The 16,689-nt window shown below is 42.5% G+C and overlaps 1 protein-coding gene across 1 annotated transcript in view; it reads left to right on the top strand.

Annotated features, from left to right (window-relative positions):
- Positions 1-16,689, top strand: part of RHBDL3 (rhomboid like 3) — a 179,408-nt gene that overhangs the window by 137,117 nt on the left and 25,602 nt on the right. The window contains exon 7 of the mRNA XM_058173517.1: positions 13,558-13,670. Within this exon, the coding sequence (XP_058029500.1) occupies positions 13,558-13,670 (113 nt within the window). The remainder of the gene's footprint in view (positions 1-13,557; positions 13,671-16,689) is intronic.

Below are 16,689 nucleotides of genomic sequence, written 5' to 3'. Positions count from 1 at the left end.
CGGGAGGGGTGGGAGGTTAGGGCGGGTATTGGGATTAGCCCGCGGGTGGGGAGCCAGTCCTTGCAGCGTGCTCGTGGCGGTTCTGTAAGGGGTTCGGAGGTTATGGGGGGATTGCGTTCCTTTTGGTGAGGTGGTTCCATTTGCACGGTAAGTGGGAGGGGCAGATATGGCGGAAGGGGGACCGTATCGTTCTGGGGGCGCGCCGATGTCTGCAGGCGATCGCGCCCGATCCCCTCCTTCTCCCGTTCCCCGGATGGTCAAGACCCTCAGAGCCTGGGCCTTCGTCTGATGTTATGCAACGCACGGTCCGTGGCCAATAAGGCCCCCCTAATACATGATCTGATTCAGGGGGGTGCCGCGGATATTATAGGCGTTACGGAGACCTGGTTGGGCACTGAAGGGGGCGTGCCCCTGGTCGAGATGTGCCCACCGGGTTTCCGTGCATTCCATCAGCCGAGGGCCCAGGGTAGGGGTGGGGGGGTGGCGGTTGTTATTAAAGAGAGTCTAGAGCCGAGGGAGACCACCGTACCTCAGATTGCCGGGTGTGAATCCCTCTTTGTGAGGTGGGGTCATAGGTGTCAGATGGGCTTGCTGGTCACGTACCTGGCTCCTTGCTGTGTGACAGCCGCCCTGCCCGAGCTCCTGGAGGTGCTTGCTGGGGTGGCAGTGGAGACCCCCAGACTTTTAGTCATGGGGGACTTTAACCTGCCATCTGCCGGCTCGTCATCGACAGTAGCTCGGGAGTTCATGGCTTCCATGACGGCCCTGGACCTGACTCAAGTAGTGGATGGCCCCACTCACATCGGGGGAGGCACACTGGACTTGATTTTCATCTCTGGTCGGTGGTTGAAGGATCTGGACTTGAGAGATATAGTCACAGAACCTTTGTCATGGTCAGATCACTCGCTCCTTCGCCTAGACTTTCTGACCGCTACCCAACACCGCAGGGAGACGGAACCATTATGTTGGTACCGTCCCAGGCGCCTGATGGACCCTGAGAGGTTCCGGACGGAGCTTGGGCCACTTCCTGAGGGTCTGGCTCACGGCACGGCAGAGGAACTAGCCGCAGCCTGGGAACGGGCTGCGGCTGGGGCTTTAGACCGTGTCGTGCCTTTGCGGCCTCTGACCCGGCGCAGATCCCAACCGGCTCCTTGGTTCTCCGAGGAGCTGAGGGGGATGAAACGCCGGAGAAGACGCCTAGAGAGTTCTTGGAGGTCCAGCCGCTCAGAGGCTGATCGGACACTAGTTAGATCCTATACTAGGACCTACCTAGTGGCACTGAGGGAAGCGAGGCGTTGCTACACCTCCTCCCTCATTGCGTCGGCAGATAACCGCCCAGCTGCCCTGTTTCGGGTGACCCGCTCCCTCCTTCACCAGGGGGAGCGGGATGACCCGTTGCAGGGACGTGCTGAGGAGTTTAACGGTTATCTATACGACAAAATCGTTCAGCTTCGGGACGGTCTGGACCAAAATTGTGGCGATTCGGACGGGGCGTCTGAGGGCGGTCTTGGTGACATTGTTTGGGATGAGTTTGACCCTGTGGCTCCCGAGGACATGGACAGGTTGCTGGGTAGACTGAATGCCACCACGTGTTTACTGGACCCGTGCCCCTCCTGGCTGGTGCTGGCCACTCAGGAGGTGACACGAGGCTGGCTCCAGGCGATTACAAGTGCTTCCTTGTTGGAGGGAGTCTTTCCCGCCGCCTTGAAAGAGGCGGTGGTGAGGCCCCTCCTCAAGAAGCCTTCCCTGGACCCGGCTATTTTAGGTAATTATCGTCCGGTCTCCAACCTTCGCTTCGCGGCGAAGGTTGTAGAGAGTATGGTGGCATATCAGTTTCCCCTCCACCTGGAGGAAACTGTCTATCTAGACCCGTTCCAGTCTGGCTTCCGGCCCGGTTACAGCACTGAGACGGCTTTGGTCGCGTTGGTGGATGATCTCTGGAGGGCCAGGGATAGGGGTTGTTCCTCTGCCCTGGTCCTATTAGACCTCTCAGCGGCTTTTGATACCATCGACCATGGTATCTTGCTGCGCCGGTTGGGGGGACTGGGAGTGGGAGGCACCGTTTATCGGTGGTTCTCCTCCTATCTCTCCGACCGGTCGCAGACGGTGTTGACGGGGGGGCAGAGGTCGACTCCGCGGCGCCTCACTTGTGGGGTGCCGCAGGGGTCGATTCTCTCGCCCCTTCTGTTCAACATCTATATGAAGCCGCTGGGTGAGATCATCAGTGGCTTTGGTGTGAGGTACCAGCTGTACGCTGATGACACCCAGCTGTACTTTTCCACACCGGGCCACCCCAATGAAGCTATCGAAGTGCTGTCCCGGTGTTTGGAAGCCGTACGGGTCTGGATGGGGAGAAACAGGCTCAAGCTCAATCCCTCCAAGACAGAGTGGCTGTGGATGCCGGCATCCCGGTACAGTCAGCTGAGTCCGCGGCTGACTGTTGGGGGCGAGTCATTGGCCCCGATGGAGAGGGTGCGCAACTTGGGCGTCCTCCTGGATGAACGGCTGTCTTTTGAAGACCACCTGACGGCCGTCTCCAGGAGAGCTTTCCACCAGGTTCGCCTGGTGCGCCAGTTGCGCCCCTTTCTAGACCGGGATGCCTTGTGCACAGTCACTCACGCCCTCGTGACGTCTCGTCTGGATTACTGCAATGCTCTCTACATGGGGCTCCCCTTGAGGGGCATCCGGAGGCTTCAGTTAGTCCAGAACGCGGCTGCGCGGGTGATAGAGGGAGCCCCTCGTGGCTCCCGTGTGACACCTATCCTGCGCAGACTGCACTGGCTACCTGTGGCCTTCCGGGTGCGCTTCAAGGTTTTGGTGAACGTCTTCAAAGCGCTCCATGGCATAGGGCCGGGCTATTTACGGGACCGCCTACTGCTACCGAATACCTCCCACCGACCCGTGCGCTCTCATAGAGAGGGACTCCTCAGGGTGCCGTCGGCGCGACAGTGTCGTCTGGCGACGCCCAGGGGAAGGGCCTTCTCGGTGGGGCTCCGCCTCTGGAGCGAACTCCCCGGGACTCCGTCAACTTCCGGACCGCCGAACCTTTCGTCGCGAGCTTAAAACGCATTTATTCATCTGCGCAGGACTGGGTTAGTTTTTTAAATTTATGGGTTTTAATTGGGGGTTTTAAATGGGGTTTTAAATTGTATCTAAATTTTTAGGCCGTTATTGAATCAGATTTTTATATAGTTTTTAATTTGTATTCTATGTATTGTGTTTTTTACTGGCTGTGAACCGCCCTGAGTCCTTCGGGAGAAGGGCGGTATACAAATATAATAAATAAATAAATAAATAAATAAATATGTGTTAGGTCGTTGTTGGTGTGGCTGGGGAATGTCGGGTATGAGCCATTACTGTTAACAAAGACTGAGCCAAAGAATGTGTTAAAGAGGTTTGCTTTAACTGTTTCATCATTATTTTCTTTGCCGTTAGATTCTTTTAGTGGTGGGATAGATCTCGAGTCATTAAGTTTGTTGTTCACAAAATTATAAAAAGCACGACTGGAATTTGTGCGCAGAAGGTCTTTTTCTTGCTTGGTGTGGTAATTGGTGCATTCAATTTTTATTTGGTTGCATATATCTCTGTATCAGTTTTTGAAATTTGCTACATGTCCCTTTTTGTTTTTTCTCCAAAGGGACTTTTTTTTTGGGATTAAAGCTTTTTTATTGATATGGGTAATTTGTTTTTCTTGATTTTTGTGGTAGTTTGTGGTACGTAGAGTTTAATGACTCTATTGATTTCAAGTAGGAAAACTCTGTAGTGGTCTTCAGCAGTGATACAGGATGAGAATAGATTTTGCCAGTCAAGAAATGAGAGGTAGGTGTTTATAAGGTCATAGTTGGCTTTTTTGAAATTGTAGTTTGGAATACTATTATTATGACAATTTTTGTAAGGGCGTATATTGAGACAAAAGTCTATCATGCTGTGGTCACTGTTGGAAAAGGGTTCTTTTATTTGTAGTCCATAAATTGAGTTTGGGTTGTTGCAGAAGATGAGGTCAAGGCAGTTGTTGATTCTTGTATTGTTAGTTACTAGTTGTTCAAGACCTAGATTTGTGACAGCGTTGTATAGGGTAGTATGGATGGATTCAGTTGTACATTCGTTTGTTATCCAGTTAATATGAGGTAGATTGAGGTCACCCAGGAAGATGAGAGGATATTGGCAAGAAGTAGCCCAAGTTAGTAGTGAGGTTAACATGTTCACATGTGCGATGTCGTAGTCAGGGGCTCTTTAGCATAGTAGGAATCGAAGTGTGATGTTAAGGGACAGGTCGCATACAATAGTTTCAGGGGTAGCAAGTTTATGTGCAACTTGAACATTTTTTAGATTCAGTGACTTTTTATGAAAGATAGCTACTCCACCTCCTCTGCGGATTTCACGATCTGATCTAAAAACATAGTACTCTTTGTCTAAAATAATGGAGTCAGGGATGGATGAGTTCAGCCATGTTTCGCATACAAATATAATATCAAATGTACCATTGTTTAACATGAGTATAAATTCAGGCAATTTGTTTACAATGCTTCTTGCGTTTATCAATTTGCATTTAAGATCTGCAGCGTTAGGGGAAGAGGAAATAAGGGCCGTGCGTACCTAGTTATTGATGATAGTTGGTTGGAGATTCTGATCCACGGATGGTTGGAGGTTCTGTTCAACGTGCAATTGGAGGTTGGTAGGTTGAACTACGATTGGTTGAGCAGTGGATGGTTGAACAATGGATGTTTGGGGGTTCTGTAAGGATGGATGGATGTTAGTTGGTTGAGTGACGGTTGGCTGAGCGACGGCTGGTTGAGGGTTTTGTACGACGGATGATTGGAAGTTCGGTGCGACGGATGGTTGGATGCTTTGATTGATGGGGGGTTGGATGTTGGCTAATTGTCTGTAGGTTTTTCTTTTTATGCAGTCAGCACGTTAGTCAATGTACAGGTTGGTTTCTCCTTCATCTTGCCTTCGTTTGAGTTCTGTGCAAAGTTCATGGGAGCGAATCCGTTGCAGAAATGATAAATCAGGTCTTGCTTTAAGTTTTTTGAGGCTGAGGTTTGTTTTCACAATTTTGTTAATGGCATAAATGAACTTTCGTTTGCTGATCTCATTTATGCAGATGACTCTACAGAATTTAGGTGCCACTGAGCCATCACTGTTTTTGTATTCAGGACCATCTCTGGAGACTTCAGTTATATCGTCAGGGAAGAGGGTGGGTGAAATGTAATTTTTAATGATGTTTTTAACTTTAGAAATATCTGATTCACTGGTATTATCTAATCCAAATAATATAGCATTTTGACGTTTTTGTTCTCTTTCAATGGTATCTTTAATTAAAATGGCTACGTTGTTTGTTTGATTGATTGAATGATTGGAATATGTTTGCAGTTTAGTTTGTGGGTTAGGCAATGCTTGTTGGATTGGGAAAAGATTTTGTTCTGGGGTGTTATCATTTTTTTGAATTGTAATAATTCTTTTTTCAAGATTTGTGATTTTTTCTTCTAAGTTTGAGTGGATTGTTGTGACATTAAAGTTGTTTCAATGACATGGAGTCTATTAGACATGGAAATTAGGTAGTCTAATTTAGGTAAACAAGGTTGACAAAAATGGATAAATGTAGGATCTGATAGGAAGTTTACTGCAGTCTTGTTTAATTTCAGGCAGGAGTGATGGACATAATTTGAGCATAGTCGGCATATCTCGGATTCTTCATTTTCTTTTATTATATTGTTACATTTATAGCATATATTTGATTCATTTTGATCATTATTTGTAGTGACAGTTTTTGTTTGATGGCATTTGGCTGATCTGTTTGAATTTTTGCCTGGCATGGCCAATAATTCGTGTGTATTTTACAGATTAATTTTATCTGCTACTTTTTAAATTCTCTGATCTTCCAACGTGGTCTTCCAGGCGCTTACTTAGCTGGTAGGGGAAGTTTTTCTCCTCAATCTTTCCTGGGAAAATTTCTCTCCCTAATCTTTCCTGGGCAAGTTTCACTCTCCAATTTGTGACCATTGCAGCATCCCCATGATCATGTGATCAAAACTCGGACGCTTGGCTCTGGTTCATATTTATGACGGTTGCAGCGTCCCCAGGGATCATGTGATAATCTTTTACAACCTTCTGACAAGCAAAATCAATAGGGAAGCCCGATTCACTTAACAACTGTGATACTTAACAACTGCAGTGATTCACCTAGCAACTGTGGCAAGAACGGTAGTAAAACGGGGCAAAATTTACTTCAGAATTTTCTCGCTTGGCACTAGAAATTCTGGGCTCAGTTGACGGTCGTAAATCGAAGGTTACCTGTATTCCTTTGCTCTTTCTGCTAGTCATCTGAGATCATCTATTTAATTTGTGTCCCTTTTCGGAAATCTCCCTGTTCACGTGGCTTTTTTCTCTTGGTGTACAGCTTTGTGTACAGTTTCTTGATAACATCTTAAGAACAAATTCACTTCCCATTGCAAATTAGTGCAATGGTTTGATAATTTCTACATTCTCTTGCATCTCTCTTCTTTGGTGTTGTTTTTATATACCAAACTTTTTCACGCCATCTGTTCCATATTTGTGTAAACAAAGCTATTAGTCCTTTAAACACCTCTTCTCTACAGTTTTAAGCAGTTCATTGGGGTGTCACCTGTGTTTGATGCCTACCTGTTTCACAATGGTGTATTTTCTGTCTTATTCTGTTTTTTTAATGGGGTCTGTTTCTGAATATAGTTATATTGTCGCCTCCAGGTCTACTTGTGGAAGGCTTCTCAGCTGCTGGCTCTCATCGTCTATCACTCATATCCCATAAAATTTTGTAGGCAACAATACGAAAATAGCTTGCTGTTGCCTTTTTCAATTTGATCTTGGAGCGTCTTCTGTTAGGTACAGGTAGTCCTCCACTCAGAACAGCTCATTTATTGAGTGTTTGACATTACAACGGCACTGGAAAAAGTGAGTTATGACCATTTTTCATACTTACAACCGTTGCAGCATCCCCATGGTCACATCATCAAAATGCAGAGCTTGGCAATGTAATCATATTTATGACGGTTGTAGTGAATGATGGCTTTTAACATTTTTTACTACCGGTTCTGTGGGTGTGGCTTGGTGGGTGTGGCATGGCTTGGTGGGCATGGCAGGGGAAGAATACTGTAAAATCTCCATTCCCTCCTCACTCCAGGGGAAGGATACTGTAAAATCTCCATTCCCTCCCCAATCCAGGGGAAGGTTACTGCAAAATCCCCATTTCTTCCTGATCAGCTGGGAATTGGGAGGCAGAGAATAGATGGGGGTGGGGACAGTCAGAATTTTTACTACCGGTTCTTTGAACTACTCAAAATTTTCTCTACCGGTTCTCCAGAACTGGTCAGAACCTGCTGAAACCCACCTCTGGTTGTAGTGTCCCGGGGTCATGTGATCATCTTTTGTGACCTTCTGATGAGCAAAATCAACGGGGAAGCCAGATTCACTTAACAACCGTTTTACTTAATTTAACAACTGCAACGATTCACTTAACAACTGTTGCAAGAGAGGTCATAAAATGAGGCATAATTCATTGAACAACTTTCAAATTTTGGGCTCAGTTGTGATCATATGTTGAGGACCACCACAGTTTGCCTTCATCCCCTAAGGACATACTTCCCAAACCTTGTACTTCATTATCCAAAATCACTAAACAGAAAATCCTTTTTACCCAATGTAGGTAAAAAACTTCATGTCAATTTAGATATCCTTGTTTGTGTTCAGGCGATGGATTTGCATGTCATTATCCAAAGAAAAACCACCTTTATTCAATTTTGTGTAATTTACCCAGGTTTGGGAAGCATGGCCTTAGGGATTGGTTCTGAGCTGCCTCTTTTCCGTTTCAACCTTATCATCAATGGTGGTGATTCCCAGGCAGTTATGTCTGGCAAGAAAACAAGAACATTAACACTGGGTCAATCCTGAAATTACTTGAGATCCCTGACTATAATGCAGGGCTGTCAAACTCGTGTCGTCATGACGGCATCACGTGACTTATCACGACTTTTCCCCCTTCGCTAAACCAACTGTGGGCGTGGCCAGTGTGTGACGCATCCGGCCCACAAATTGCGAGTTTGACAGCCCTGCTATAATGCAAGACCGATAATACTAGCAGATTTTACCTGATAGCCATTTCACAATCAAGTAAGGAGCTTATCTAACTGGGACCATCAAATATAATTGGAACATTTGGGTCCCCCTGCTGATAAATAACCTGTCCTATCAGATTTAACTTGTACACACTTCCTAATGAGAGGTTTTTCGTTGTGGTTTAATCTGAGAGGATATTTCCCAGTCCTTCTTCTGATGGCAATAAAGTACAGGTAGTCCTCGACTTACGACCACAATTGAGCCCGACATTTCTGTTGCTAAGTGAGACATTGGTTAAGTGAGTTTTGCCCCATTTTAAGACCTTTCTTGCCAGAGTTGTTAAGTGAATCACCGCAGTTGTTCAGTTAGTCACAGAGTTGTTAAGTGAATCTGGCTTCCCCATTGACTTTGCTGGTGTCATGTGATCACAAAAAGTGATCAGATGACTCCAGGACACTGCAATCGTCATAATAAGAACCAGTTTGCCAAGTGTCCGAATTTTTATCACGCGATCATAGGGATGCTGCAATGGATTGTAAGTGTGAAAAATGGCCATAAGTCCCTTTTTTCCGTGCCGTTGTAACTTTGAACGGTCATTGAATGAACTGTTGTAAGTCGAGGACTATTTGTATTTACACACCCTAAAAGTTTCCATGCACTTATTATAATTTTATTTTGAAGATACCAAAAAAGATATTATATTGCATCTGGTTTTACCCTATCATTTCTTCTGATCCTTCCGTTTCTATCTGGGCACTACAGAAACTTAACCTCAACATATGTGAAGGAAATCAGGCATCCTAAATTCTCTGGGATTTCTTTGAATGAAAGGCATTGACTTACTTTAAACACAGCCAACCACCCTGGAACCTTGAAAAGAGTTCAAAGCACTTCAGTCATATTGCAGAATACTTTTCTTACTCTCAAAAAGCTAACCTTTGCCTTGACAAGTATCTTGTTGCCACTAGGCTGCTGTGTGGCTTGAAAAATGTGCTGAAACTTTTAATTATCCTGTGGTGGGGTTTTTTTTTTTTTTTTAACACAACCTTGGCTGGTTTCCAAGGGAATCTCTCAGAAGATCAAGTATCCAAAGTCTGCTGTCTGTACATATTAGACTGAACCGGCATTCGGTGATTATATTTTTTGGCAGATTCTAAACCCTTTGGAAGTGCAAACCATCCCAGCTGCACACATATTCTCCACTCGAGAAGCAATGGGTGTTAGGGATAGTTCTTAAGAAAACTGTGTAATATTTAAAATGCTCAGCAATCACTTCCAGCCAAGTTTCCTGAATTAAGATTATTTCACCAGCTGGAGAACAAAATAATTCTCAAAGAAAGTAATATTGGTTATTTCTGCTTTTTAATGGTGAGGCCGTTATTCTCCCCCCCCCCCCTTCCACCAAAGGGCAAATAGACACAAAGGTGGTGAAATCTATTGTTGCCCTGCTTCCTGCTGTGACTTTAAAATGTTAATGTGGATCTCTTAATTTATTATGCTGATCTGCTTTTTTTGGGGGGGGGGTGACAGCTAGAAGGTACCCTGGGAGAAGGGAGGGGAAGAATAATGGGGTGGGGAGCTGCTTGAGGAATTATTGAGTCTGTCATTTGCACCTCTATAACTGTCTGGTTCGGTTCTGCAACCCAGCAAGAAAGACACAGACTTCAGAGGATAATTAGAACTGCAGAAAAAATAATTGCTACCAACCTGCCTTCCATTGAGGACCTGTATACTGCATGAATCAAGAAGAGGGCCATGAAAATATTTAAAGATCCCTCACATCCTGGACATAAACTGTTTCAACTCCTACCTTCAAAACAACGCTATAGAGCACTGCACACCAGAACAACTAGACACAAGAACAGTTTTTCCCCCCCCCGAAGGCCATCACTTTGCTAAACAAATAATTCCCTCAACACTGTCAAACTACCGTATATACTCGAATATAAGCCGATCCGAGTATAAGCCGAGGTCCCCAATTTTACCCCAAAAACTGGGGTAAACTGGGGACTCGAGTATAAGCCGAGGGTGGGAAATGAGGCACCTACCGGTTGAAACCCTCCTCCTCAGCTGAGAAGGCTGGCGGCTCCCCGCCCGCCCTCTCACTGCACCGCAGGGCTTCCCAGCTGTCCGTAAAATGTGAAAAAGAAAAAAACTCGAGTATAAGCCGTATATACTCGAGTATAAGCGAGGCTTAAAAAAAAAACTCGAGTATAAGCCGTATAGACCCGAGTATAAGCCGAGGGGACGTTTTTCAGCACAAAAAACGTGCTGAAAAACTCGGCTTATACTCGAGTATATACGGTATTTACTAAATCTGCACTACTATTAATCTTCTCATCGTTCCCATCACCAATTTCTTTCCACTTATGACTGTATGACTGTAACTTTGTTGCTGGCAATCCTCATGATTTATATTGATATATTGACCATTATTTGTGTTGTAAATGTTGTACCTTGATGAAGGTATCTTTTCTTTTATGCACATTGAGAGCATATGCACCAAGACAAATTCCTTGTGTGTCCAATCACACTTGGCCAATAAAAAATTCTATTCTATTCTATTCTATTCTATTCTATTCTATTCTATTCTATTCTATTCTATTCTATTCGGCTTCCTCAGAGCATCCCCAAACATGTGCTGTTCATGTTCCAGTCCTGACAGGGAAAAGCTTTCTAAGACCCCACAGTTGTAAAATTTAGCTTTTCGCTTTAAGGCAGAATGGCCGTTAATGATGTGTGGGGGCCCCACCCATTTATAATCCTGCCATAACTAATGAATTGCATTGATTCAAGGGCCCGTTTGCTTGGTCCCAAAGAAGGTGAAGCCTGGATAAATCAATTATATTGTCATCCAAAGAATGACACATTCAGAGCATGTAAAAGCTAATTATGTTTTATCGGCCCTTACTGACAACTGGACTCTGATGCGCTTGGCTGCTGCAGGAGCAGTTTAGCTGAATGGAAGGCTCATTTTTAAAGGACCAGCCAAACACTGGGCAAGCAGAAACATCAGCAGAAATAAATCATTGCACTTCAAGAGATGCGATTTAAAAGACAGTTAAATTCATTGTTAGGGTAAAACCGCCAAGCTTCCCACGACGTTTCTTGTTATTTAAGCCTGCATTTTAGCTGTGATTCTTTCAGTATAAGGAAAAAGGTAGAATTTAAAATCTTGTTTCAAACTTTCCCCCCTCATTTTCACTTTAAACAACATATTTTGCTTAAATGTTATGATCGGTGATTATTGTATAAGGATGCACATACAGAGAGTTTGCAATCCGCCCTGCTTCAGCTTAAACAATTAGGATAATCAGCAGGATTTTATTTATTTTTTAACCCACTCTACAAGAAAATCTGGGCCTAACATCAAATGATAAATCTTGAAGAACTGAGCTGTTCAGTATTCTTGGATACATACCATCTGGCTCGGGAGATTGGCAATTTTTTAATTAGTTCATTTATCGCCTTTATTTGTGCTATTCAAGCAGAATGGTTGATGGATCCAACTTTTTGGGGGGATGAAGTCTGGATGTAAAGAATTAAATCTTTTTGCAGTCTCCATTTCTTCTTTTAATGTTCTTGTTAAATAATGAAGTAGCAGTTTCGTTTTTCACAAGTTGCTTAAAATCCTGTGCATTTTACTGACCACATTTTATACTACACAGCGTTCAAACCTTGTGGGGTTTTTACTTCTGGAGTTTAGAAAAAAATTACAGATGTTTTACGTGTGCAAAATCTCATAACAGAGAGTGTACATTTTCCTTGTGTTAACATTGATTGTTCAAGAAGCTTAAAAAACAAAAGCAAATCATTCTCCTTTCATTCTTTGACATATACATTTCTCCAATAGACTTTTAAAATACACAGCTCTCCAATGCGAACTTTATTTAAAATGTAACTACTTATTTTTGCATACAACTTTGATAGAATACCTGACTTTTTACACAGGGAGTCCATTTTTTGGGTCAAGAAATGATACATGATGATTGAGTGATTTTAGCATCCAATCCACCTCAGTACAGAAAAAGTATTTTTTCTGAGTGCCTTTATAACTTTCTTATTCTTTTTTGGTCACGTTTATAGCCATGACTTTTAATTTCTGTTCTTCAAGCCAGGGATTTTTCTGCATCATTCTTTAACAGGGATGAACATCTGACTATCTCTACATATTGTTCCACAGCCTCTGATTTGCAGCTTCTAAATTGCCCTGGAATAACTGAGTTCAAAATGTTTTGCTAGTTTTTCAGGAAAGGAATTAAAAGGCAAAAACGGTTTCCATTTCATTTTTTAAAACTTTCCAGTGCTTCCCGAAGAATTTAGTTATATCTGAAGGCATTAAACCTTTTTAAACTGCCCAATCTTCTCAAACAGGATTGTCCATACAGAGATAATGTCATTACCATTAGAGACACTCACTGGAACACTAAAGTCTGGATCGATCATTCATTCATTCATTCATTCACTTGTTTGTTTGTTATTTTCACATCTTCGGTGTAAAAGATTTCTTTCCTCTGCAAGATAGCAGAGCGGGAAGTCGTACCTTGCATTGCCAGAAATTATCCAGTTCATTCGTGTTCAGATTTGTACCAGTCCATGGTCTTAATTACCATGTCTGGTTGATTAATAGTAAATTAATTATAATTAACATATAATAATTATGGTTAATTGAGTTTGGTGGCTAAACATGTAGTCCTAGTCAGTAGTGTTCAAAGACAGTCTTCTTAAACTGTAATTTTTCCATTATTTTTAAACTAAGAAGCATGTCTATTTGAATGTTCTTTGGAAAACTAAGAAGCCAGGCAGTCTAGTGCTTTTAAATGGTCTTTTAAACTAAATAATATTTTATTAAAGGGGCTATATAAAAGCTTTTATAATGTTTTTACAAAATATCACTTGGGGAATAACAACAACAACAACAATAATAATAATAATCAACAACCTGTATCAACCATTAGCACCAGTCAATGGTATTTATGATACATTTTAAATGTTCAGTTGACTGAGTTTCATGTTTAATGAATAAACTAATAATAATAATAATAATGGTGACAGCAGAATCGACGAGAAACAAGTTGAAAAAGTCACCAGATATCAAGATTTGAGAATTGAATTGCAGAGACTCTGGCATAAACTAGTGCAGGTGGTTCCAGTGGTACTCGGTACGGTACACTGGGAGCTGTGCCTAAAGATCTAGGCAAGTATTTAAAAACGATTGGCGCTGACAAGATCACCATTGGTCAGCTGCAGAAGGCCACCTTACTGGGATGTGCTCGCATAATTCGCCGATACATCACGCAGTCCTAAACGCTTGGGAAGTGTTCGACTAGTGATCTGTGATACGAAATCCAGCATAGATATCTCATTTGCTGTGTATACTGTCATTTTGTGTAAATAATAATAATGATGATGATGATGATGATGATGATGTAAAGTCAATAAAAATAAACAGTGCTGTTTCCTCAGGATAGAACACCTTGGACTCAACGTAGTCCTTCAGCTTCTGGTTGGAGTTCCTCTTGAAATGGTTCATGGTGCGACAAGGATTGGATTTGTCTATATTGCCGGAGTGATCGCAGGTAAGCTCTGTAACTGATATAGGTTAGCCATCATTATTTTGGGGCCCACAAGAAAGTTTAAAAGCTGCCCGCTGTTTATCATTTAGAAAAGGATGTGTCCTCCATCCTAGTCAACATCAGCATTTCTGAAGCAAGGTTGAATTCTGGAATTCTTTAACATTGTGAGACTGTCCTTGTTAACGAAGCTGAGAGTGTTACATCCTTTTTTTTTGTGGCCATCGTTCAATGAACTCCACAATCATTTAGTGAACCAATTGTCCACTATGGGGCATTTTTTACTAAAAACAAGAAGAAAATGCTGTTTTCTGGCAAGACATCATAAATCAAATGAGCATGCAGAGGATGCTGCAAACAGCCATAAATGCAGATCAGTTGCTGGGCACCCAAGATGTGAACCATTGGGGCAGGGGGGGAGGGGTGAGCAACCTTTGGAATTTCTATTCCAGGCTGTAAGTACCTTTTTGGAGTCCTTCATAACTGAGGATCAGTTTTTGGTTTCTGGTTAGTTTTTTGGTTAGAACGAAAAGGCAACTAACTTGCTGATTAACCCAAGAATTTCTTAGAAATAGATGACAGCGTTGTTGTTTTTTTTAATTCGCATTTATACCCCGCCCTTCTCCGAAGACTCAGGGCGGCTTACACTATGTTAGCAATAGTCTTCATCCTATTTGTATATTTATATACAAAGTCAACTTATTGCCCCCAACAATCTGGGTCCTTTTCATACATTTGTGTTGCACTTGACCTGTTAGTCTAGCTTTTCTGCTCTTTTTTTTAAAATTAAATTAAGGCGTTCTTCAAGTTGAAAGATGCTGGGTAGGTAAAAAATCAAAAGTGTAATTAAAACAATAAAGCCAAGCAAGGTGTGTTTCTTTGTTATGTGGCTGGAACACTGATGTTTTGCTGTTATTTCTCTTAACTGAACAGGAATAAGATGTTTTCTGCCGTGAGAAAATAAACAAAGGCGGAAACAGTGGTGAAATCCAATTTTTTTTACTACCGTTTCTGTGGGCGTGGCCATGGGGGAAGGATGCTGCAAAATCTCCATTCCCTCCCCACTCTGGGGCCAGCCAGAGATGGTATTTGCTGGTTCTCCGAACTACTCAAAATTTCTACTACCGGTTCTCCAGAACCTGTCAGAACCTGCTGGATTTCACCCCTGGGCGGAAAGTATAATTGTTATAATGGGATGGCAAAATTATAGATGGGAGCGCAATAAACATCTGAGGATTTATAACTTGGAACCTGGATATCTGATGGTCGTGATGGAAATGGCAGGATTGATGCTGAGAGAGAGAGAGAGGGCGGGCAGGAGAAAAAAATGGATTTGGAAAACTCACTTTACATAGTGGAAGGGTCTTCCTTTATGGAACATTCCATTATGGAGTTCTCCTTTCAGATCGAACTAATTTAGTAGCTGAATGAGAACAAATGCTAAGATGAGGCCGCAAAATAAGTATATTTACAGATTTCACATATGACCATTTCTTCTTCACCTTTCCTTTTTCTTATTTCTTACCTATCAGAAATATGTCCTGTCAACAGGGGTTTTTCCCCTCCCTAACAGATTTGTTCTGGAAATGAAAGTGACAGGAAGAGCAATGGGAAGAGCCAGAAAGCTTTTTAAAAACAGAGGCCGGTGTCATCTGGGCCACTCGTAAAATTCTGTTAATAAAACAGTTGCAAAATAAAAATCCTCTCCTCTCTTATTCCTCTATTTTTGATTTTCTGACCTTTTCTTGTTTGTGATATTAATGAGAACTGGTATAATATAATGGCTAAGTTGCTGTTTTGGGGATGGAGAACTTCATATTCAGATGTTCCAGATTTACACTAGAGCATTATGGGATGACTACTCTCTCTCTCTCTCGGGGCACGTTTCCTTCTGTGGAGATAAATTAGGGGACCTTATAAATACTGCCTTGAGTTTCCAAAGAAAAATGGAATACAAATGCAAATGCTAAAGCTAATAATAATAATAGATGGTAAATGATGCAGTGGTTTCTTTTATATTTAATTTTAGGGGAAAATGTTATGTACATTCAAAGCCAGTTTGGTATAGTAGTCAAGGTGTTGGCCTAGAAACCAGGATACTGGGAGTTCTAGTCCTGCCTTAGCCATGAAAATCGGATGGGTGACATTGAGCCAGTTATTCACTCTCAGCCCAAACCACCTCACAGGATTGTTGTTGTGGGGAAAAGAGGAGGAGCAAGGAGTATTGTGTATGCTCACTGCCTTAAGTTATTTATAAAAATAATAATGGCAGAATGCAAATAAATAAATCCTAGTGTTTTAAAGGGGCCTTCAGCAAGCAGGACTGAAGCCTCCTTTACTACCTCTTCTTTGTTCCAATTTGGGTTTGCTGTCTGTCATTTTTTGCTTTTTTTTTGCATTGTATTGTTTTCTTGTTTTTAATGTTTTTAACAATTTGTATATTGCCCAACATCACCAGGATGGCAGACTGTATATTTAATAAATTATTAGACACCATGACATGACCTTCTTCTTCTTCATATTATTATTACGACTTTTTCCTAAGAGCCTGTGGGTAATAAGCCCTGCTCTTTGCTGTTGTTTTTATTATTCCTTCTAGTTTAATTTCACATTTGAGATTTGGACTGTATGTTATTTCAGTTCTGTGGCTGTTTGTTTGCATTTGTAATTGCTGAGAGGTATAAGATGGTGGCAGGACAAAACCTGAAAAGAATGAATGAATGAATGAACGAACGAACGAACGAACGAACGAACGAACGAACGAACAAACGAACGAACGAACGAACGAATGAACGAACAAGTAAGGCTTTCACATCTGAGATAACCTGCTTGAAAAAGGGCTGGAGTTCAGAGGGGGAAGCCGTTGAAGAAGCCAAAATATGGTTTTTAGGCAGAACAGTAGTCTTTGTGGGAGATAAAAAGACTTTCAAAGTGACATAGTGTCTTGCTTGTGCTGGGCAGCCATTGGCTCTGGTGGGGTTGTCTATGTGGAATTGAGTCAATTTAGGAAAATCATGGAGGTGAG

Source organism: Ahaetulla prasina, chromosome 2, assembly GCF_028640845.1.
Source record: "Ahaetulla prasina isolate Xishuangbanna chromosome 2, ASM2864084v1, whole genome shotgun sequence".
In the NCBI taxonomy this organism is placed as follows: Eukaryota; Metazoa; Chordata; class Lepidosauria; order Squamata; family Colubridae; genus Ahaetulla; species Ahaetulla prasina.
Note: the sequence above shows the minus strand (reverse complement) of the source record. Positions and strands in the feature narration are given on the sequence as shown.